Source organism: Camelina sativa, chromosome 12, assembly GCF_030686135.1.
Source record: "Camelina sativa cultivar CO46 ecotype springtype chromosome 12, ASM3068613v1".
Taxonomy (NCBI): Eukaryota; Viridiplantae; Streptophyta; class Magnoliopsida; order Brassicales; family Brassicaceae; genus Camelina; species Camelina sativa.
In genome coordinates, this window is record NC_141891.1 from 8,729,807 (window position 1) to 8,752,913 (window position 23,107).

At 34.6% G+C, this 23,107-nt stretch overlaps 4 protein-coding genes across 4 annotated transcripts; 1 reads left to right on the top strand and 3 right to left on the bottom strand.

Moving 5' to 3' along the window:
* Positions 1 to 11,854: 11,854 nt before the first annotated feature.
* LOC104733331 (putative F-box protein At4g23960) lies at positions 11,855 to 13,230 on the bottom strand. Its single transcript, XM_010452915.2, has 3 exons — positions 12,872 to 13,230; positions 12,573 to 12,769; positions 11,855 to 12,360 (listed from the first exon to the last, which is right to left on the bottom strand). The coding sequence occupies exons 1-3, from the start codon at positions 13,067 to 13,069 to the stop codon at positions 12,135 to 12,137; spliced, it is 621 nt and encodes a 206-aa protein (XP_010451217.1). The 5' UTR covers positions 13,070 to 13,230; the 3' UTR covers positions 11,855 to 12,134.
* A 154-nt stretch (positions 13,231 to 13,384) lies between these two features.
* On the bottom strand, positions 13,385 to 16,117 carry LOC104731067 (SUN domain-containing protein 5). The gene is made up of 4 exons (XM_010450331.3): positions 15,522 to 16,117; positions 14,184 to 15,328; positions 14,019 to 14,104; positions 13,385 to 13,909 (listed from the first exon to the last, which is right to left on the bottom strand). The coding sequence occupies exons 1-4, from the start codon at positions 15,721 to 15,723 to the stop codon at positions 13,672 to 13,674; spliced, it is 1,671 nt and encodes a 556-aa protein (XP_010448633.1). The 5' UTR covers positions 15,724 to 16,117; the 3' UTR covers positions 13,385 to 13,671.
* Positions 16,110 to 21,458, bottom strand: LOC104731068 (putative inactive ATP-dependent zinc metalloprotease FTSHI 1, chloroplastic). The gene is made up of 14 exons (XM_087478201.1): positions 20,563 to 21,458; positions 20,394 to 20,478; positions 19,784 to 20,218; positions 19,644 to 19,697; positions 19,484 to 19,549; positions 18,962 to 19,057; positions 18,332 to 18,460; positions 18,200 to 18,252; positions 17,884 to 18,079; positions 17,602 to 17,716; positions 17,106 to 17,464; positions 16,852 to 16,964; positions 16,521 to 16,770; positions 16,110 to 16,450 (listed from the first exon to the last, which is right to left on the bottom strand). The coding sequence occupies exons 1-14, from the start codon at positions 21,264 to 21,266 to the stop codon at positions 16,253 to 16,255; spliced, it is 2,853 nt and encodes a 950-aa protein (XP_087334327.1). The 5' UTR covers positions 21,267 to 21,458; the 3' UTR covers positions 16,110 to 16,252.
* A 327-nt stretch (positions 21,459 to 21,785) lies between these two features.
* LOC104731069 (uncharacterized) lies at positions 21,786 to 22,616 on the top strand. Its single transcript, XM_010450335.3, has one exon. The coding sequence runs from the start codon at positions 21,786 to 21,788 to the stop codon at positions 22,386 to 22,388; it is 603 nt and encodes a 200-aa protein (XP_010448637.1). The 3' UTR covers positions 22,389 to 22,616.
* Positions 22,617 to 23,107: the final 491 nt, after the last annotated feature.

Here is a 23,107-nt window from a genome sequence, read left to right on the forward strand (position 1 = left end):
TATACTATTAAAAGGGAAGCATTTTTAATAAGTAACATAGACTAAAAAATTATTACATGAAATGCCAAACATATATTAAATGGATTACGGTTAGCCAAAAAATCAGAGCCAAACAGGTATTAATTGATATTTTAGTGTAGATGAACTTAAAGAGAACAAATAAAAATTGTAGCCAAACAATATGATTGCACGATATTAAAGTGTATATTTCCTAAAGTTAAACAAATCTTCCCACAAATCTACCCACGTATTTAGCATATCAACCTTTAATGTAACATATAACAATTCAAATTATATTGTTACGATTAGGAGATTACAATATTATAATATATTTCCTTAAAAAAATTATTCCTTTAATAAAATATCATCTTTGACAATTTACACATAAATTTCGGATAATTACCATATTCTAAACGATTTCGAAATATTCTTATATATAAAAATTTAGCAACTTACCAATTATAATTATAGACGATATGATTAAATCTTAAATACTAGAAAATAATTTTTTAAACATGTCCTACAACTATAAATACATTAGACGTAATGAAGGTGTAACTCATCTCGAATACTGCAAACCATCTAAAATTACAAATTTTTCCAAAAAAAAAAAAAAAAAATGGCTGCAAACAATGATTTGGAATATACAAGTGAAGATTGTACCCAGTTTGAGGCAATATACAACTTTCTTAGAAGAAACCTTGAAGATGATACTCGATGATGATGATGTGAGAATACATCATTTATGTGTAAGAAAACTAAGTTAAAAAAAAAACAGCATAATAGATGAAACAAATTTTATTTTAAATGTTTTTTGTTTTAATCTTCTATATGTCTGTTCACAACTTCTCAATTTTAGGATGGAGTGAAGAAAAAAATGTCAAAGAATTAGAGAGATTTGTGATTAAACTCGATTGGAAAATAATTGAGAAGAACTATGTTTCTGATTTGCAAGTTTCTCTTTGATTACAGATTTAAGAGGCAATGGCAGATGCATGCTATCATGATCATAGTTGGAACTTGGAAGCTATTTTCAATCAATTCTCTATGGTTAAAAGGATATCATCTACAGTGTACATATAACTATAAGGTTCACAAGGTTTACATGTAGGAGTTATATTTTCAAAAATTACTTTGTCTAAGTTTATTTAGTATTAATTCAAATCTATTCTGATTAGTTTTCAAATGAGAAGTTACGAGGATTAAATTACTAACCTCTTATTTCTATGGAATGGCAGGTGCTTGCATATGCTTCTCTTGCCTAAATCCATATTGATTAGCTTTTTGTCTAACTTATTAACATGACAAAAAAGAAACTGATTTTGTCTTTCTTTCCAATGTAAGAGAGTATATTTGACGGCAACAAAAAAGTGTATTAGAAAGGTCATTCAAATCATCTATTATCAGAATAGTTTTAACAAAATCGAGCATCACTTTAATATTATGCCTAGAACCCATAATCGGATTTGCAAGAAAAAGTTTATATTTAATTTTAATCATTTACTAGACTTGGTATTCTAGATCAATAATCGTAGAAAATAAGAGTTGTGATGGTGACAATGATATTCTGCGAAAACAATAAAAATTAAGATGTTGAAGTCACTGAGTCATTCAGTTTCTCATAGTTATAGTTTGAGAACAATTTACAGAAAACTTTTTTTTTTTCTTTTTTTTTGTTGGACAAACAATTTACAGAAAACTAAACAATTAAAAACACACTTCGATTCAAAACTTTAATAACATACACAAAACAAGAGAATAATAAAATTGTAAGAACCTGATTAACGTTGATGACTGATGAGCCTTGCTTTGACTGATAGAGGAAGGATGAAGAACCGCATGCGTTTTTGACGGAAAAAAAAAAGTAAAGTTCTTGACAGAATTTTTTTTCCTTGGGCCGTTTAAAACCCAACAGTAATTTCAGTAATATAAATTACTGAAATGTTTAGAAGAATTGTTCTTAAAAAAAAAACTCTAAATTATGCTTTTTTTCTTTTTCCAAACTCATTTTTATATTACCTATTTGGCACAAAATTAATTCAAAGCATGCATACTTACATCACTAGTTAAGGTTGGACAACTAAAATTCGAAATAAAATTTTGGGAGAAAGAAAACAGGACGAGATTTATTTAATTTTCCAGTGAACCCGCAGCTTTTTAGGTTACTTGCGAGCTTACAATGATAAACCAAATAAGTAAATATAATCTATAAATTTTCAGGTATATATTATCTAATCTATAGTATTAAAATTTTATAATAATTTGTAATAGATATGAAATAATTTGTACCAAATGCCCAACTGATATATGTTCGGGTTATAAATGTTATACCAAATCTTTTAGTTATTTTTTAATCTGTTGGAATAAAATATAATATTTTAAATCAGTAAATTATTATTTAAACTATAGTTATGAATGAGAAAACATGATATATATGGGATGAGACGAATCTGAGATCTCGAAATAGACATACCACCTTTCTCTTTTTTTTTGTCGTTTGCTTATAACAAAAACGAATTTAATTATTCTGTTTGTATAAACTGAACTAAAAACAAATCTATTACTAAACAGGTACAAGTTTGGATTATGAATGTTGATTCCTAAAAAATATGTTTACAAGTATTACCTCACATGTATATAATATAATGCATACAGGATAGTAAACTTAGTTTTTGAAATCAATTCCGCACGTACGTGTGGGTCCGAATCTAGAAGACTTACAACAATCATTAGCTTTGCCAAACGTAATTGTAATATGTATGAAGGACTAAGAAAAACTTTATGTTAAAATTGATCCAAAAATTTATCCCCGGAAGCTATTTTACAATTATGCATACTATTTTTTTTTTATTTTACAACTATGCATAATATTTGTAATACAATATTTTTACAAAAAAAAACTCTCAACAAACCAACAAAACAAATTTGTAATTAACAACAATATAACAAATTTTTTTAGAAATAAAAAAAAAACTTATGAAAATATCCTCGCACGTACGTGCGGGTCCGTATCTAGTAGTATAATGGTTTGGCCAAATATCATCGTATTATCATTTCAATTCAATTTTCGTGTAATGTATAATGCATGATTTTTTCTTTTGGAAAAACGCTAATCATAGATTTTCAACATTTTTTTTGTCCTAACAACTTTTTTGATGATATATATTTAACTCGCAAAGAAAAAATTTCAATACAATATTTGACAATAACTTCATCTCTAAGCGTATCGTATTTATGGATAAGTGATAATCAAAAGTTTCTAAATTTTTCAGGCAAATCGAATATTTGATGTAGTCATTTGGCAATGAATAATGCCAAACTATTTTAATTTTAAAAAATAAGAAAAAAGCCAAAATGGAAAGATGAAAAGTCTATTATAATCCAATAGTCGATCTTTTTAATCTGCTAATAAATTAGGAAAACTTTATCGTTTAGTTCTAATTTAATTAAGGGTTTAAATATGACTAAAAATGCAAGAAAACGTCACGTATGACGTATTTTTTGACAACTTCTGTTCCCTTTAAGGATATAAATAAGCAAGATGCCTTCTTCGAAACCCACCACCACCATCTCCGGATTTTCTCTTTCTCGTTTTACACTATTTTAATAAGAATTTAATACTAATAACTTGGTATCTTGTCCCAGTATATTCCCGGAGCTTGTTGTAACGAATCTCAACATTTAGTAAGCAATTTATTATAGAATTTTCGTCGTCGGTCCACTTAGAGATATTCATTAATTCCCCATATAGTTCTCTAATGTTTGGTCTCAGTTTAATGAGTTTGATTCTTTCAACAGACAAATGTGTTTAATTCGATTTTAATCGAGTTTAGTAGTACTGTTTATGAGATGAATTCAATTGTTCATATATATTTATATGTTCTTTGATTTTAACCTCAAAGTCAATCGGTATACTCTAGTGTATACCACTTCTTCAAACCTTGACGAATTCACTCGCTCATGAGTCATGAGTTTTGTACGTAGAGATTTCAACAATGCTCTGTCTTCATTGTTTGATTTAATCTGCTACAATTTTTTGAGGGGAAATAAAAGTAACACTATTGTGTGTCTGTTCCTTGAATCATGAGCATTGACTTGGTGTATCATGAAGCTAGATGTTAATTTCTGGAATAACAGCAAGTCAATGATGAATCATCTATTAATAAGTTAATATGATTCCCTGCTTATTTTTGATGGCATATTCCCTCAACTCTATGAAAGAAAATATGTTTCAGAAAGTTATTCATATTTGATGGCAATATCTAGAACAATTAATATGTTAAGAAAAGAAAGAAAAAAAAAAAGAGAGTTTTATCTTAAATTTGAAAAAGGGTTCATACTTTTTATGAAAATCTTGGAACTAAGACTTTCACTTAACAAGTATTAAAAAGAAATGATTTTCCTTGAACTATAAGTTATGTGTTCGATATGCTTGATACTTAGTTTTACCTATTTTGCAGTAGTGATCAGTAAATGTAAGGTCTATATGATCAAATAGACCATAAGTTATATATATATATATACTACATGCATATGCTGCTTATAAATACAAACAAAAACTCGTACAACGAGACAAAATTTAGGGTTTCATGACTATTGATTTGGAGTGGGATTTTTCTGTACAAAGGTTCAGATCATTTGCTAGTGAGGCGCTTGTGGCTTGCTGTTTCAAACAGATTTGATGATATAGCTAGTTACAAGTTTTTGCCGATGCCTTTATCTAGCTTGGCCATATGTACATCTGTCGTTCTATGATATTTATCATCTTCTATAGCTAGAAATTTACTTTCAACCATATATATACGTATACATCTTTCTATATTAAGTATATTTAGATTTTAGATAACACAAATTTGGTCTCGAGCTTAGCCACGATTGTGTAATTTGTTATTATTATATATATCACACACACAAACTTTAAAAATATTTGTATAGTTCGAAATTGAGATTTGAATTATAAATATAATCACCTATAAGTGGCTACGCAAAAGTAATGATAAGTAGGCCTCGTACGTAGATCTACACACATAAAACCCACAGAGGATGATAGTGGGAAGGATAATAAAGGGTTAAACATCTTTAATTTGGCTTTCAGAGCTCTAATTATAAATCATAAAATGCTACAAAAAGGAAAGAAGTTGCCAATCAAAGTAAGGATTTGTGTGAATGATTGTCTTTACACTGCTCATTATTGCGCCACAATGGTTGGAAATAGAATTTTGTATAAACAGCTTTATTGCTTGACACCTGTATTTTTACATAATGGACTATACTTTATATTGTGTATATGCTCGTGTGTGTGTGTGTGTGTGTTTTTCGATAATTAATTTATAATTCTAATCGAAGTGTCCCTTAACCCCCTCTTAAGAGTCAAGGGTCACATATATGGCGTTATTAACTTATAAAACTGATACTTAATTATGATGTTGATTATATGTAGTTGAACAAGTCATCTTGCCGTGAAATATTTAGTAATTAGTAAACGAGGATTCTAAGATGCGTAATACAGTATATTACCGGAATAAGATCCATACACAATATAATAGTTTAGTAAGGGTTTTTATACGTGTGAACAACAACACTCGTAACAATAGCTAGATTTAACTACATTGTTTTCCTGCACATGAGCATTTTTTTGAATCAAGATCTTAAAAACTAAACACATTAATAATTTACAAATAAAATGAATAAAATATGAAATAAAAGGAATAAAAGACATAAAATAGCAGAGATACAGTACTATGATTGGCTGGACAAAGATAGAGTTTGCGTACCCATGTGGAGACCAACCATTTGAATGTTTCATGGCCTATATATCTAAATATTCCATTTATTAACCAGTGGATTTATTATACTAAACCATGGTACACTCTAATCAATCGCAATTTAGTCCAGATTCATAACTACTATTAGATGGATAACATACATTAAATGAAATAATAGCATATAGTATAATACATGAAATAATATAACATTACTATATTTTATTTAAATAACACAATTTAAACTCTAGAAAACGGTGAAATTTTAATTTTACCATTTTGAGGTTTATTCGTGCCAGCATTTCATGCATTTCAAAGAAAAAGTTATTCATAAAACAATAATAATGAAAAGGTAACAATATCTCACAATGGATAAAATACTCAACTATATATGAGGAGGGGCTAAACTGAAACATACATTCCCATCAGAGGAGTAGTTGATGTCCTAAACCTCTGAAGTAGAGTCAAGATAACATCTATACTATACATGAGCAGGCATTATGTGGTTCAACGGTTAAATTTTTTTAATACTGATTTATCTAAGAAGAAATATAGGGGGTTTTTCGTTTTCTTTTATCAAAGGTAAAAATAATCACTTTCTCAAAACAGTGTTTAAATTATAATTTTGAGAATTTAATTTATGCTAAATATGGAATGTAAAAAAAAAATATCACATGAGCTACCAGATTTTTCATTCAGGTATATATTTTCAAAAATCTCAAAATATCCCCTTTTTAATAAAACGGAAGTACATGACTTCAAATTGGTAGACCATATAATATTAATATAGGTTATAAATAAGATTAATTATTTGATATGTTATATGGATTCATTATGTGATAGGTTATATAGATTTAGGATTAGGATCCTCTTAAAAATATATTCTAAAGAATAAAATAAAATCTCCAAAGAATATTTAAGTAACCATATATAGGCAAAAAAATCTCAGAAATTAATCATTTTCCGCAGATTACAAGTGATTTCCGATTATATAAAAAAAAATCTTAACTTACTTTATCAGAAAATTTTGACTAAGTAACGGGTCAAAATTTGAATATTTAAATTCATCCATATATTTTTTTGTTGAATTGTATAGTTTTATATACTATAATATACTTTTTAAATAATTTAATTTGGAATCTTTAAAAATAGTTTAATTTGATATTTATAAGAATATCATAAATATATGATAGATCAAAAAGTTAAAAATTATAAACACTCTAATTTAATTTGTTATAGCACGGATCAATAATATGTCACTATAATATGAAAAAAATTCAAAAAAATATGATTTCTTGCTAGAGCACGGTTAAAATTTCAAAAATATGATTTATCGGATTAAATTTAAGTTTGGAATAATATTGTTTGGTAGGCTTTCTGGGTTAAGATGATTTTGACAAACATATGTTACATATTTGGTCATAAAATTAATATTCGTTATACTATAGATTAAATCATAGAATTAACAATTAATATACAATATATAATTTTAAATACTAAACAAATTAAATAAAATTAACAAACAAAAATTAATTTTTTATCACACAACTTAATTTTTTTATACCGCGTGTCAAAACCTAGATATACTAGAATATATCTTACAAAATAAATGTTGTTTTCATAAGTCATATTCAATATATGATTTCATGACATAGTGTTCCATCCAAAAAAAAACTTTTAAAACAAATAAAATAATTACATATATGATGTTTTAAATAAAAATTAGTAATTAAACAAATGGAATAAATTTCAACCCGTGATATGGTACGAGTCATATTCTAGTAAATATATATAATTGTAAAATGCTAAATTTAAACGAAGCATATCCGTTTGGATTTCACATTGAGACATTTTCCACGGGAATAAATAATATTGAGTGTTAAACAATAAAAACAATCCGATATGAGAGGGACACTTCTTCATATTATTTTATCTAATATATTTAACTCTAAAAATAATTAAACATTTTTATAACAAAATTTTTAAAATTGAATTACCAACTAATAAAATGTATTGTATAAGTTGAAAAGCAAGGGACCACATATTTTTTATTGAATCAGGCAGCCGGAAAAAATAAACTATATACATGACAATGTTATTGGTCATTGATGTTCATAATGTAGTACACTAATAATGTTTTAGTAGGATTTGATTATTTGGACCGGCTACAAAACAAAATGTTCCGGGATAAGTGGGATCTTTGTTCCTCACGTTTCCTCCAAATGATGTTGACTTTCATTGACTTGCTCTCTCTGAGGTTCCCCTAGCCGTAGGATCTTTAGGTATTCTTTTTGAGTCCGTCAGATTCGGAGGTTCCAAATCTTGGAATACCATCATCCCAAATCTGGTGCATTTACGAAAACGCCATTACATGTCAACAACTTTTGTTTTCCACTATTATTCATTGTTTAACGTTTTTTTTTTTTTGAAATTTCACTCTCATAAACAACTAAAAAACAAGGAAAGAAAAATAAAAATAAAATACACGAATTATATTAGTTCGTTTCAGTATAAAACCGATGCTAATTGTTTTTTTTTTTGTCAACAAACACTTCATTAAATTAAATTAAGTGGAAGGTCTTTTTGTCTAGTGGTTTGCCTAAAGTTCATTAATGCTTTTACACTAGGAAATCTGAAGTTCGAGCCCCGATAATGTGATTTATTAATTGTGCAGATTAATGGAGGAAAATTTATAGACGATCCCTAATGATGCGCAATTATCGCCGTTCACCGTGATTCTACATAGAGAATGAGAAGGAGAAGGAGAAGGAGCATGGAGCAGGCAGGAGAGCAAGAGTGTATGTAGTGAATCTAATAGGGTCGGAAGGAATTGCCCATGGTAGACTCATATGTAATAGTTCTCCGCTGACCAATACCAAATCACTGGCCGCAAAACGACAAATTGCCACACTGGAATACTAAGATCAACAATATGTACCGTTGTTAATTGTTGTAAATGGAGAAAAAATTCCGTCATCTGGGTTCGAATAGCATTGGCCACGGGATTCAAAATTTAACATGGTTTCTCCCGGCCCCAGGAAATTAGTCTTTGGGCTTAGAAAACCTTTAGGATTATTCCTAAATTATCAAAAAAAAAAAATTGTTGTTGTAAGTAGTTTGAGCACAGTATGTATATACGTACCTTGAATGTAGTGGATATTATCATCATCGCTCGTACGCATTATCATTATAGGCTCCACATACTTTGTGCCTTTTTGTCATTTGAAAGATGATGTGTTTTTGGATCACGTTATTAGTAAGAATAGGTCAAGCTAACATATATCGATAGGCAAGCCAATCTTTAAAACATTGGCTAGCGAATGTTGACGTTTATAACTTATAGCACATATACATGTGTAGATCAGACCAACACTTTCCAAGGGTTAGTCTAGCGGGATAAGTTGCGGATCCTACATTACACATGATGTTATATTCTATATGGTTTAACGAAATTCGCCTAAACTAAACTACAATATTCGTAAATTCAAAAGACTCAAATGTCTTTTAGAAATTAAATGTGTGTAGATTTCAATAGGGAAGACTTAGAACAATGAGATCGACCCAACAAAAAAAATTAGCAAATCAATTTGCAATTAGACTTCTTTATTTAGAACATAACTTTGTGCAATGGAAAACCCTCAGACACTCTCGGACTATCGACCAATAGCTTTATGCAATGTTCTGTATAAAATTATCTCAAAATGCATGGTACAACGACTTAAACCTCATCTAAATGACATTGTTTCGGACGCACAAGCAGCTTTTATTCCTGGACGTCTCATTCAAGATAATGTGATGATAGCTCATGAAGTTATGCATTCTCTAAAGGTCCGGAAACGTGTTTCTCAAACATATATGGCAGTGAAGACTGATGTAAGCAAAGCATATGATCGTGTGGAATTGAATTTCCTAGAAACAACATTGAAGCTGTTTGGTTTCTGTGATAAGTGGATTAATTGGATCATGGCAACGGTATCTTCAGTTCACTATTCAGTATTGATCAATGGGGCTCCATTTGGCAACATAAAACCAATGAGAGGTATTAGACAAGGTGACCCTTTGTCACCCTATCTATTCATCCTCTGTTCAGACATTTTGAGCCATTTAATAAAATCGAGTGAAAAACAAGGGGATATCCGTGGAATAAGAATTGGTAATGATGCTCCTAGTATCACTCATCTCCAATTTGCTGATGATTCCCTCTTTTTCTGTCAAGCAAACAAGCGAAATTGTCAAGCTCTGAAAGATGTTTTTGAAATCTACGAATACTACTCTGGCCAAAAAATTAATACTTCTAAGTCGATGATAACTTTTGGTAGTCCGAGTGTATGGAGCAAAACAAACACGTTTAAAAGCAATCCTAGACATTCCAAATCACGGTGGTGGAGGTAAATATCTCGGCTTACCAGAGCAGTTTGGTAGAAAGAAAAAAGAAATGTTCGAATATATTGTTGACCGAGTTAAAAAACGAACATCTAGTTGGACAGCAAAGAAACTTTCTCCTGCCGGAAAAGAAATCATGCTCAAATCAGTAGCCCTTTCTATGCCGGTATACGCCATGTCCTGTTTCAAGTTACCGGTAGGGATCACTACTGAAATTGAAACGCTATTAATGAACTATTGGTGGGAAAGGAACTCAAATAAACGAAGTATTCCATGGATTGCTTGGAAAAAACTTCAAGTTCCAAAATCAGAAGGAGGGTTGGGATTCCGAGACTTAGCTAAATTCAACGACGCTCTTTTAGCAAAACAAGCTTGGCGCCTTATTCAGTTCCCTAACTCCTTGTTTGCCCGTATCATGAAAAGCCGATACTACAAGGACGATACACTACTAGACGCTCAACCAAGGAAGAACCAATCTTATGGCTGGTCCTCAATTTTAATAGGCTTAGACCTTTTAAAAAAAGGCACTCGCTATATTGTGGGTGATGGAAAATCGATACGTTTAGGTGTTGACAACATTATTGGTGATAATCCTCCCCGTCCGATCCAATGTTTGAATCCGCAATCTACTACAACACTTGACCACTTTATTATTAAATCAGGCAACTCACGGGCGTGGGACAATCAAAAACTTTCCACACAGGTTCCGCAGGCAGAACATACACTAATTCGAGACATCCATCTGTCTCAAACTGAAAAACAGGACAAACTTATCTGGCAATATACCTGCTCTGGTGCATATACAGTTAAATCTGGATATTGGTTCATTACACACTATCCATTTGATCCTGGTGTGCAACCGGATATACCTCATGGCTCAGTGGAACTCAAGAATAAGATATGGAAGTTACGGATTATACCAAAAATTAAACACTTCATTTGGCGTATAGTTTCAAAGGCTTTACCAACAACAACAAGATTGAGAACAAGGGGTATGAACATTGATTCTATCTGTCAAAGATGTCACCAAACTGATGAGACAATGGAACATGCACTCTTCTCATGTCCTTTTGCCCATATGGCATGGAGACTCTCAAACACTTCTTTATTGAATCTAGATCAATTACCATCTACTGCAGAGGAAATCATTTCCCATATGATATTTCAATCATCACAAACCATTAACATTTTCGACTTACTTCTACCCTTCAATCTACTTTGGCGTATATGGAAAGCTAGGAACAATTTGGTTTTCAACAACTATCGAGAGAGTGCATCTAAAACAGTTTTGCTCGCTAAATCTGAATGCAAGGAATGGATTAGTACTTTCGGAATTACATCACCGAGCCAGAGTCTAACACAAAGAGTAATCAACGACTCATGGCGACCACCGGCACATCCATTTATCAAGTGTAACTTTGATGCAGGCTTTAATAATCAAACACATCAAACCATTTGTGGTTGGATATTCCGAGACCATCAAGGCGAATCTTTGGCATGGGGAGCTTCTAGACTAAATAATGCAGGTTCTGCCTTAGAAGCTGAAACTAAAGGACTATTAGCGGCACTACAGCAGGCTTGGTGCAAGGGCTACCAAAATATCATTTTTGAAGGAGATTGTAATGACTTAATTAAATTAGTTAATGGTCAACATTCAAATGCTTCATTGACAAACCTATTGGAAGATATTCATCTCTGGACTTCAAAACTTAAAAATGTATCTTTCACCTTCACAAAGAGAGAATGTAATACTGTAGCACATACTCTAGCTAAGTATGGTTGTATTGACAAAATTTATTATGCTGATTCTGTATTGAAGCCACCATGGCTAACTCAAATCCTATGTAACGATCATGTTTAATCAATATATATATTTTTGTGAAAAAAAAAAAAAACTTTGTCCTGAGATTTTTTTTTTTTTTTAAATAATAATAACCAGAAACCAGTACTATACCAGGTCCAATACGCAGTTTTGTTCTTTTTTCTTTCTCAAGGGATACTGGAGCTGGAGGATTGATGGTGGACCATGAGCCACCGGCCATTATGGAGTTCAAAGACATTGGTGATGTGGGAGTACGAGCCAGATATATGGACGGCCAACGTGGTGACCCAAGCCACGTTGGTTAGAACACGTGTCTGCACACCACGGGGTAAGTAAGACCCAAAGTCCGAGTTGTCGAAACACAACTTCCATTTTTGCATCACTGCGTCATACCTATAAACGAGGAGTATAAGTGATCAACACGATGAGTGACTCTAAAGCTATAGATCGATGTTGTTCAAAAAAAATCTCTTAAGAAATACAAACTTCAACAAAAGAGCATTATTAGAAAGCCATATATAATTTCTAGATATTATCAGGAGGAACCCGTTAGAATGGAAGACACAAAGATGTTAGTAAGGCGCGTTATATATATATAGTTGTACCCGGAGACAAGTTCACCAGAGCCATTGCAGCACTTGACATAATCAGAGTTGAGCCAGATACTAGTCATTCTATCAATTGCCCTCGAATCAATGATGCTAAAGAATTCATTGTTCACATCATTGACTGCTTTAGTCGCGGCATAGTACGCCTTCCACCCATTAACCGGGTTTAAATCATTTGTTTCCTCTGTAAAATCCTTTTATGTAGAGAGAAAACAAGGGATCAGCACCAAACAGTGTCCTTTAAGGCAAATGAAGTGAAGACAAATTAAACCCCTTTCATTAAGACACGAAATTACCTGGCGATAAAGGAACTTCCAAAGGCTGTCGTCATTAGCAGCCTTCATCATCGAGGTACTCGTCATTGACAACTGGCAGAGACTTGGGATATCCAAATAACTGAGAGCATAGGTCGTAGTAACCTCCGGAAGCAACTGTTCAATCATGGACGTTTCCGGCTTATCATCATCAGCGACCCTCGCTGCCTTCGAGACCATTTTGAAGGTGGACTCAAGGAGAGTGAGATGCGGCTATGAGAAATGGATAGAGGATTATGACGGCAAGTAATGATCAAAGATCAAGTCCACGTAATGTTTTGTTATGTGGTTCCTCCTTTAACAAAACCCTAAAACATCGTTGTGTTGTGTAGTGTGTACTCTTCTCGTCGCGGAGTGGGCCGGTTCGTGGAAATTAGGCATAGTAATCGGTTTGGGATGCGATTCGGTTCGGTTTAATTATTTTTGGTTATCAGTTTATTTGGTTCAAAACATAACGTTGCAAAATCGTAAAATTACATCTAATGATCGAGATAATTTATTTAAGGGAAATTATTACTGTAGTATGAAATAGCATCTCGTTCTTGTTGGTTACACAACACCGTTTTGAAACATCAAACACACAGACGCAGTTAATTAAAGCTCTGAATTCTAAGCTCTCAAGAAAATCAGTTGACAACTGATTTATTTTTGGATCCAATTTAACAATATCTATGAAAACTCAAACTCTATTCTTAATCCCTAGGCCTAGAAAACTTAAATAGCAAGTCACTGTTAAAAGACACCTAAGCCTAATAACTCCTCCTACATGTACTAACTTCTAACTAAGAGAGCAAAGTAATGAAAATCATGATGCTGCTGCTTAGAAGTATCATGATCCAACCGCTATCCGGCCACAAGGATCGCACTTTATCCGTATAAGACATCCTCAGAAACGCCCAAAGTCGCCTTGAGACTAACCGAATCGTTGCTAAGACCACAAAAAAGAGGCTTATCAGTAGAACTCCAAGCTCTTTGCTCTCTAGATTTGCTTGTTCTTTCACAATCTTCTCTACATCCAATCTGCTTTCAAGAAAACAAGAAGACAATTGATGTCAACTAAATAAAAACGTTTTAACTCACGTGATAGCTCCCCTGCTCTATATTTCAAAAAAAACAAAACAGTACTGACCTCAGTGCAGTGTTTCCTCTGGCCAATGATTCTACACGGGAAGCTACAAAAGTTTTCCATAGCTCTAGGTCTCTAAGTTCCTTTTCCTGCTCAAAGAATATCAAATTCACTACTAGTTTTTTTTTTATACAACATAAAGACTTCAAGCTTTGGAATTAATATTACCATTTTCATTTTCCATTCTGTGATCTCTTTGATATCAGCTTTGCTTTTCTCCACAAGCATAAGGGTTCTATTCATCTCCAAGCTAAATTCTGGTTGCTTGTCATTCATTTTCTTTACAGAGTCCTCAAGAACCGATAAATTCATCTCAATCAATTTCACTTTCTGCATCATCACTTTCAAAACGTTATGCTTCTCCCTAACTTCATATTTCTTCTCTCCTATGACATTAATCGTCTTTACAACGTCATCTTTCTTCTTCTGCGCTTCAGTCTCCTTACCAATCTGATCTGTCCTATTGCTTTTGACTTCCCCAACTTGCTTTTCATCTGCGGTTTTTAGTTCCAGCATAGCTGGTTTACTGGGAAGAGTCTCTGATGGAACAAATAGATCTTCAAGCATTTGCTCAAGAGCATCAATGCCAAATACCTCCACAACACTCAGAGTACAGTAAAACTCCGATCCGTAGTGACTAACTAAGTTAAGTTTAAGATATCTTAACCATTTAGGTTCAGGGAGCCGGAACGTCTGAATCTGCTTAATGTTTGCAGCCACAAAACTCCCAGCGGGAGTCCACACCTCGGTTGGGTAACTCAAGCTACCTGACAAGCTAAACTCTTTGAGATTCGAAGAATAATGCTCAAAATTTGCAATTCTCACCGTGTCAACCAGCGTCTCCTCCGCAAGTTCAATCACAACAGACTTATTAGTCACTGAACACGGGTTTCTTAGATACTTGTCATGATCTTTGCCAAGCACATTGCTAGCTCCTTTTGCTTCCTTGTTATGGCCTACCACTTTTGCACCCTTCATAGCAGAAGCATAGTTATAACCAGTTCCATCTGGTTCTAATCTATAATGAGTCGCATTATTCACAAGCTGTGATGAGCCATTTGCTTTGAGACTTTTGTCTTCAAGATTGGCATATCTGGGATCACGAGCTTCTAGGGTCTTCTTGTTTATTCTTCGTTCTGGCATCACAATTTTGCAGATCAACAAAGCATTGTTCCCAAGAACATGCTCATACACATCTTGTAACTGGCCGTTTCTTAGGAGACAATAGTTGTTTTCTTTCCCAGTAGCTCCACCAGAACTCGTCGAATTGAGCATCTTTGAAACTGATCCATCAGTGTGATTCCCAATTCTACCTACAAAAGAACATTGAATTCTTCAGAGAATGAAAAAGGATCACAATGTAACAGCACAGTATAACAATCTCAGATATACCCAAGTTCCAAAGATACTAAATTTGGAGACTTTCCTTAATTAACATCTGCAATGATCATGTCATCTCTCTCTCTACAAATAAATTGCGGAGGAAACAAGGGTATACATGTTTACCTCCATAATCATGGCTTTGGCCAAGCTTGGAGTAGACGAGGAAGAGGAAGCACCAGAGAAAGAGAACGAGAGGGATAGAACGCTCGACGAAGCTGCCGCTTCTTGAATTAACATTATCTGCCTTTTCATGGATTCTGACAATTCGAAACCTTTGCAATTTTTCATTCAGGCATATCGTCGAACAACTTTCGCGCTTCACCATCTCTATAAGCACAGCAGAGATCTATGCTCGTGTGTGCATGCACAGATCACAGATGGATAGAGAGCGAGAGATCGTTGGTTGTATGAATGTGACCTGTATCTGGAGCAAAGGAGAAGAGGGCACGAGGAACAAGAGGAGAAAAAAGACTGACGAAGAAGAAAAAGAAAAAGAAAAGGGAGAGAGAGAGACAACATGTCTCGTGTTGCTGGGTGATTTGAAAGAAGAACCTAACTTTTCTTTTGTCCGTCGAGAGACCGATTTCTTCGGATTTTTTTTAATTAATTTCTAAAAAAGTAGTAAACAAAATTTCATAATCTTCTTGGTTATAACTTTCAACGGCTACTTACGGTCTAATCTATTCTATTGTTAGCAAATTCAAAAGTGTCTTTGACCCAAGTTTTTTCTTTCTTTCTGTCTGTAAAATAAAAAGTCCGAAACTTCAGAGATTGAGTCAAAAGTTACAATGCCGGACAAAGAATGAACCTAAGTTTGGTGATTTGATGTCTCCGGGGGAGACGGGTTGCCGGAATCATGCTTGAGCATTGATGTCCGTAGAGTGATTAACAAGGACAAAGTCGCCGGATTCCTGCCGGAGATGTTCAGGGACAAAAGGAAGACTTCCCGGATTCTGCTCTTGTAAGAGCAAATTTAATGGAGTTTCAGGAGGGTACTGGTCAAGTATGAAATCTATTGCTTCTCCACTTATCTCTTTTTGGTTCAATAGAACCTACACACACAAAATAAAAGTGTGAATAAGCAATGAAAGCTGCAATTGCGGTTAAATGTTTGAAACTTACCTTAACGGTTTTGAGGAGAGCGGTTTGGTTTTGTGTGAGGAGAGCAACTGTTTTGTCATACATCTGGCTAATGAGTTCTTCGCTTCTCTGTGCAACTTCATCATCCATGTTGAAGTTAATCGGCGGCTCGACAAGGTCATCGTCTTCATAGAGAGATCCTTCAAAGTCTAAGCGTGGTCCAACGAACTGAGCCCTCTTTCTCCATGGTGGTGGTTCGCCATGGATCACCATTGGGTTCTCCAGGTTCCATCTGAAATCCAAATATATAAGTCGTGAGTAAGAAGCATATACTTTATAAGGGAATGTGAAGATGTGCAAAATTGGGCCTCACATGGTTAAGATTTTACGAGCTAGCCATGAGGCGTCAGAGAGATAAACAACTGATGCCTTTGAAGTATCTGAGCCGTAGATCACTTGCTCTGCAGCTCTTCCTGCGAGCAAGACCTTTGCAACAGAAATTTTTGCAAGTTTAAACTCATGATATCATATACAGGTAGGCATACAAACAAACCGAAAAATCTAATGCTTAGGCCTAGTATTAATGAAATGAAAGAAGAGATTTTTAATAGAGAAAAAGAGAAGGACCTGAAGACGATGAAGCAGTTGTGGAAGACGACCAAACATGTAGGATTCATCATCAAGTCGATGAAACACAACTTGAGACAGTGTCTGACCACGAGGGATGATAGATACGCGATCGCACCGCTCAATCTTTGCATTCTCGTACCGCAATAAAAGATGAGACGTGATTGCCACTCCGACTTCAGTTGTGGCTCTACGACACTGACCTTGATGTCCCAATTCTAAACCAATACGTGTCGGCCCAACAGTGAGTCTGTCAACAGCGTCGTCCATATCTGATTGAAGAATTGAGCTATGCGTTTTCCTGACAGCTACAAGAGCAGCCTCTTGAACCAACTGTGCCAGTTTTGCTCCAGACCATCCTGTATTCAATATAAACCATTACTTTAAGAAAAGTTTTATACAGACCAATATGTTCAGACACATAACTTCTCTGTGGAAAAAGGCACACCATGAGCAGAACAATTATTCTTTGAAACATCAGTTGTAGATTTTATACCTGGCAAGTTACTTGCATAGGATGATAAGTCAACAGAATCTGACATCTTGACTTTGCTGGCGTGAATCTTCAGAATATCCAATCTACCTTTCGCATTTGGGGGACGAACTCTTATCTGATAAGAAGATTAACTTTTACGGTCTTTCAGAAATTCTTAGCCTACTATATTAATGCGAGAAAACATCAAATGGCTTACGAATAGATTATTACTTTGAAATAACTGCCATAAAAAAGTCTGAGATAATTAGAAGATTGTGTGACAAAATTTTGTTAATCACAAACCTTTCGATCAAATCGACCTGGACGTAGAAGAGCAGGATCTAACAAATCTCTGCGATTGGTGGCACCCAAGAAAATCACACCTTTGCCGGTGTCAAAACCATCAAGCTCGATAAGTAGCTGGTTCAATGTGGTTTCTCTTTCTTGAGTGGCCGCATTGTACAACTGGTCGGAGTTTTCCTTGAAAATCCCTTGACGTCTAACGAATACCAAAATATAAAGAGAGACATCAGTGAAACTCTGTCTCAAGTTGAAAAAATACGCAGGAAGGCAGTAACTATATCAAAATCTAGATAAAAGGGATGGATATTGTGTATACCGAGTTGCTAAGGCATCAATTTCATCGATAAAAATAACGGATGGCTTGTTTACCTGCACAAGGACATGGACATCATCAAATACTATTGAACATCACTTCACAATATGCATAAATACACATATGTCCAATCACCTTAGCTCTTTTAAACAGATCTCTGATACGCGCTGAACCAACTCCAACAAGAACTTCAACAAATTCAGATCCTGCCATTTGGTAGAAAGGCACACCAGCTTCCCCCGCAATAGCTTTTGCAACGAGTGTCTACGAAAACAAATCAGCTTAGGTTAGGCTATATATTGCTAGCAATTGGGTTGTCAAAAGATCCTTGTAGAAAAATCTACTCGACTACAACAAGAGGTTAACTGATCATTGACAATTTTATAGGACTTTACAATTGTATAAGACATTGACATTTTATAAGATCTCAAACGAGAATAGGAAATCAGTAATGACTTTACAATAGCATCTAAACATTCAAAACTTCATTTAGACAAATTTCAGGTTTAAAGTGTAGCAGTAGTGATGAAAGATCGTTCTAGTATCAATGCCAAACTCTGAAATTTCCAAACATTCAGAATACTCTGAAATCCAACAGTCAACCTCAGCAGAATTAGTCTCAACATTTACCGCGGCAAGTTTGATTATCAAATATTTCTATAGTCTTTCTAAGCATTCTAGAGTATAATGCTACTTTAAAAATACTATCCACTACTTAAACAATAAATCTTTTAGATTGGTATTAACATAGATGGTTAGACATACCTTGCCACAACCTGGGGGACCCTCCAGAAGAACTCCATGAGGAGGTTTAATACCCATTTTATCAAACAGGTCGGGATTCTTCAAGTACTTTACAAGCTATCAAAACAATGTGACAAGCGTAATGAAAATGAGAGGTTAGTAAGCTTCCGTTCCAGGTTTCTTTCGAAGAAATAATGTCATGCAAATACATACTTGATGGTGTAGCAGTAAAGCCCTAATGGTAAGGGATTTAGAGGCTAAGCAATCTAAACCCAAATATGAAAAGGAAAAGCTAACCAAGAATGCACATACTAATATATGAGATCCATACTCAGGGAAGAACTGATGCAAGCATAACAAAAGAACGAAATTCAAGCAGAACAAGCAAGCGCGTATATTATTCATTTACAAAAATTCCAAGTTTCGTTGATGAATGTTCATGAAATTAGAAGATGTAATACAAGTTCATGCAATGATGGGTAAAGAAGCTTAAGGTTTTGAATTTAATAGTAGTATTTTGCGAGAAATTTGGTCTAACGATACCTCTTGAAGTTCGTCAACTGCTTCATCAATCCCTGCAACATCAGCGAATTTAACACCGGTTGAACCCTGTAACATAATCATTCGATGTCATCAAAAACTTAACCAAAAAGGTATCAGAACTGAAGAAACGTACATATAGGAATAATGGTTAGAAACTTACATCAACACGAGCTTCTGCTTTAGACTGAGAAAAAGCAATCCCTTGCCATAAGTCCTGCAAAAAAAGTTTTAAGTGATTAAGAGCAAAAGCAATATCACTGTAACAAGTAAAGCACGCATTATAAGATTAAAGTATTATACCCATTTTCTAAAGTTCTTTGGTCTTCGTGACAGAGTGAAACGAACAAGAAGAACCATAGTCATGACAACAAGTAGGATTGGTTTGAGCATCTCCAAGCTTGATGATACACCACCAAATGTGTAAAAATCAGTTATCCTTGAGAAGATCCCCCCATCGGCAAGAACATCAACAAAGTAATCCCATACTTTTTCAAGAACACCAAGGAAGATGCCAACAAAAAGTTTGAGGAATGGCTTTGCTATAGGCCAAACAACATAAACTGTAGTGACAAAGGCGAAACTAGTAACTGCAAAAACAGCCGAGGCTAAGAATCCCCCAACAACAACTGCCGCTGCAGCAATAACTGCTGTCACCATTCCCAGCTCAACCATCACTCTACTAGAAATAGAAGACGCAACTGGGTTTGGGTAGTCCGCCACTTTTCCAACCCAAGACTGCAAATAAACATTTAATAACAGAAAACTAAGTCAATAACCGAACACAACACACTGTTTGTCAACCTAGTGAATAGATTCTGAAAAATTCATATCCAACACAGTACAAAAATATCAAGAACACTAGAGATTATAATCAAGTAGATAAGTTCCAAATGAACAAAAGAGTGATCACCGTCATGTGCCTTTCTATTTCGTACTGGGGACCCGTGTACTCTTTGAGAAGAGCTTGAGCTTCTCCAAGTTCAAGCTTCATTGACCTATCAAGAAACATATCAATAAGAAATCAATACATCAAAAATGAAACTTCACTTATCTTATTCTTCTTAATCCAAGTACTTCACCATTTGGTTCTCTGTAAGCTCTTGACTCCAGGAATCTCCTTAAGATCAACAACAAAATCTCTATAGCCGCTCGTATAAGGACTACCAGAAACTTCCTTGGATGTAAGCAGCTTAACTTTATCATTCTTCATAACATTTCTAAAATCCTCCAAACTCATCTTTGGTAAATCCTTCACAGTTCTCTCAAACTCGTCTTCCTCAGATAGCTCTGGTCCAAAAACTTGCTCAGGAACATAGAGTTTCCCCCTGTATTCCCTCAAAATATCACTCAAATAAACAGACTCATTCCCACTTTCACTTTTCTCCGTCGTCTCCACCTTCGTCTTCGAATCAAGCTTCCTTCTGATAAACTCAAACGCACCAGACGACGCATTGGCGCCGCCTTTGCTTAAATCCTCTCTCTCCTTAAGATTATAAAGCTTATCCCCAACTCGGTAACGAGGCTCCACCTGACTAGGATTCTCCTTCAAAACCCTAGTTACGAAATCATCAACAGCAGCTTCGGGGGGTTTGTTCGTCTCCCCAGATTTTTTCAATTCGCACAAAACCGTAAACGAACGACGCAGAATCGGACCTCTCCATCGAGTTTTCGCTGAGAAATTAGATGCATTCGCGTGTTTCCAAATCGATTTCTTGGGAATCTCTGAGATACTTTTGGGTAAACGAGTACCACCGAGTGAGAAGACAGTGTCTACAGAAGCCATATCACCATGTAACAGAAGAGAAGAAAGAAGCTTCACTGACTAATACTAGTAAGATCGAATTGCATTTGAGAATTTTGAAATTGCCGTTTGGTTATTATGGATTCTTCTGGATAAGAAGAAGAAGAAGAATAAGAAGAAGAAGAGAAAAAGAGCAATCGGGGTTTTTTTTAATTTTTCAGTCTCAGGGGTTTCAGTTCAGTTAACTCCCACGGCCAACACTATAATGGTTCAATAACCGGTACAAGAACCGGTTCCGGTTCAGGTAAACCCGACTCCGCCACTATTTTATTATCTCTTTGTCTTATATAGCGTTCACGTCGGCCACCTTCGTTGCGTTGCATCACACGCACACACACTTCAGTCCAAAACACCATCGTAACGTTATCACTATGTCCAAACAGATAGCCTTTTTTTTGCTTTACCTTTTACACGACGACGTTTGCTTTCTCTTTTATCTCCCACCCAACCAGCGAACAATTAAAACATCGCTACCAAACACATTATTATCTCCTCCACACAATGTCGAAGTCTTCTTCAAACCTTGCTTCATGCGCCGTCGCCACGCTCTTCATCGTTTTCCTTATCATCGCCGCTCTAACTGTTTATTTAACCGTGTTCAGACCGAGAGATCCAGAGATATCCGTCACTAGAGTTAAGGTCCCGTCATTTTCCGTTGCGAACGGCTCCGTCAGCTTCACTTATTCCCAATTCTCCGCCGTTAGAAACCCTAACCGCGCAGCTTTCTCGCACTATGACAACGTAATCCAGCTCTTCTACTACGGATACCGGATCGGTTCCACTTTTATACCCGCTGGTGAGATCGAATCGGGTCAAACGAAACACATGTCTGCTGATTTCTCAGTACAGTCGTTTCCTTTAGCGGTGGCCTCTGCTTCTCAGATCTCCGCCGCCGGATTTCGAAATCTTGGATCAGGCGGTTACGGAACCGGGTTAGTGGAGTTGGATAAGCGGTCCGGGTCAACGGTGGAAATAGAATCGAAGCTGGAGATGGCGGGTCGGGTCCGGGTTCTTGGTTTGTTTACTCACCGAATCGCGGCAAAATGTAACTGTAGGATTGTGATTTCCACGAGTGATGGTTCGATCGTAGCCGTCCGTTGTTGATAGTTGATCGTAGCCGTCCGTTTGTTTCATCATAAATTTCGTTTGAAAAATTTCATACATATTTAAAAACAGTTAAATTTAGCTATCTATGGCCCTGAATGTTTAGGAAATTTTTAAAGGTTTTTAGATTATAGTAGGTTTTAGTTTTCAAATTTTATTTTTAATTTTAGATTTTGTAAACGATTTCATATACAACAAAAGCAACAAAGATATAAAGAAATTGATCCATGTATCAATTGTATGTATTGAGGAAGGACCGTGACAAATATTACTTTGTGTAAAATATTCGGTTATGTTAAATTTTTGACACCTTAATTAAAGTTGTTTCCCGTTCGAAGTACTAGTTAATTACTTATACAACTTACAATTCAATACTTACATTTATGTCCGATTAATTGGTTATAAAGAAAATTCGCGATTGAGGTCATAAAAATCCAAAGGTGATATGTATGTTGTAAGTTTTAAGTGTAAACACTGTTGTAAGCTAAAAAGTTAACAACATACGGCTAAGATCGAACTGTCGTTAGTTGTAAGTACGGGAAAAAAAAATCAAAGGTGATTGTAAGTACTGTTGTTGTAAGCTAAGCAAGTTAACTAAAAATCACAATATATAAATCAGACTAGTAGTGTATTGTCGTGCTGGATGACGAACATAAAAGTCAGAGACATGCTGCAGATCTGATTTTATTATTATGTCAAATAATACCATTATTTTTGTT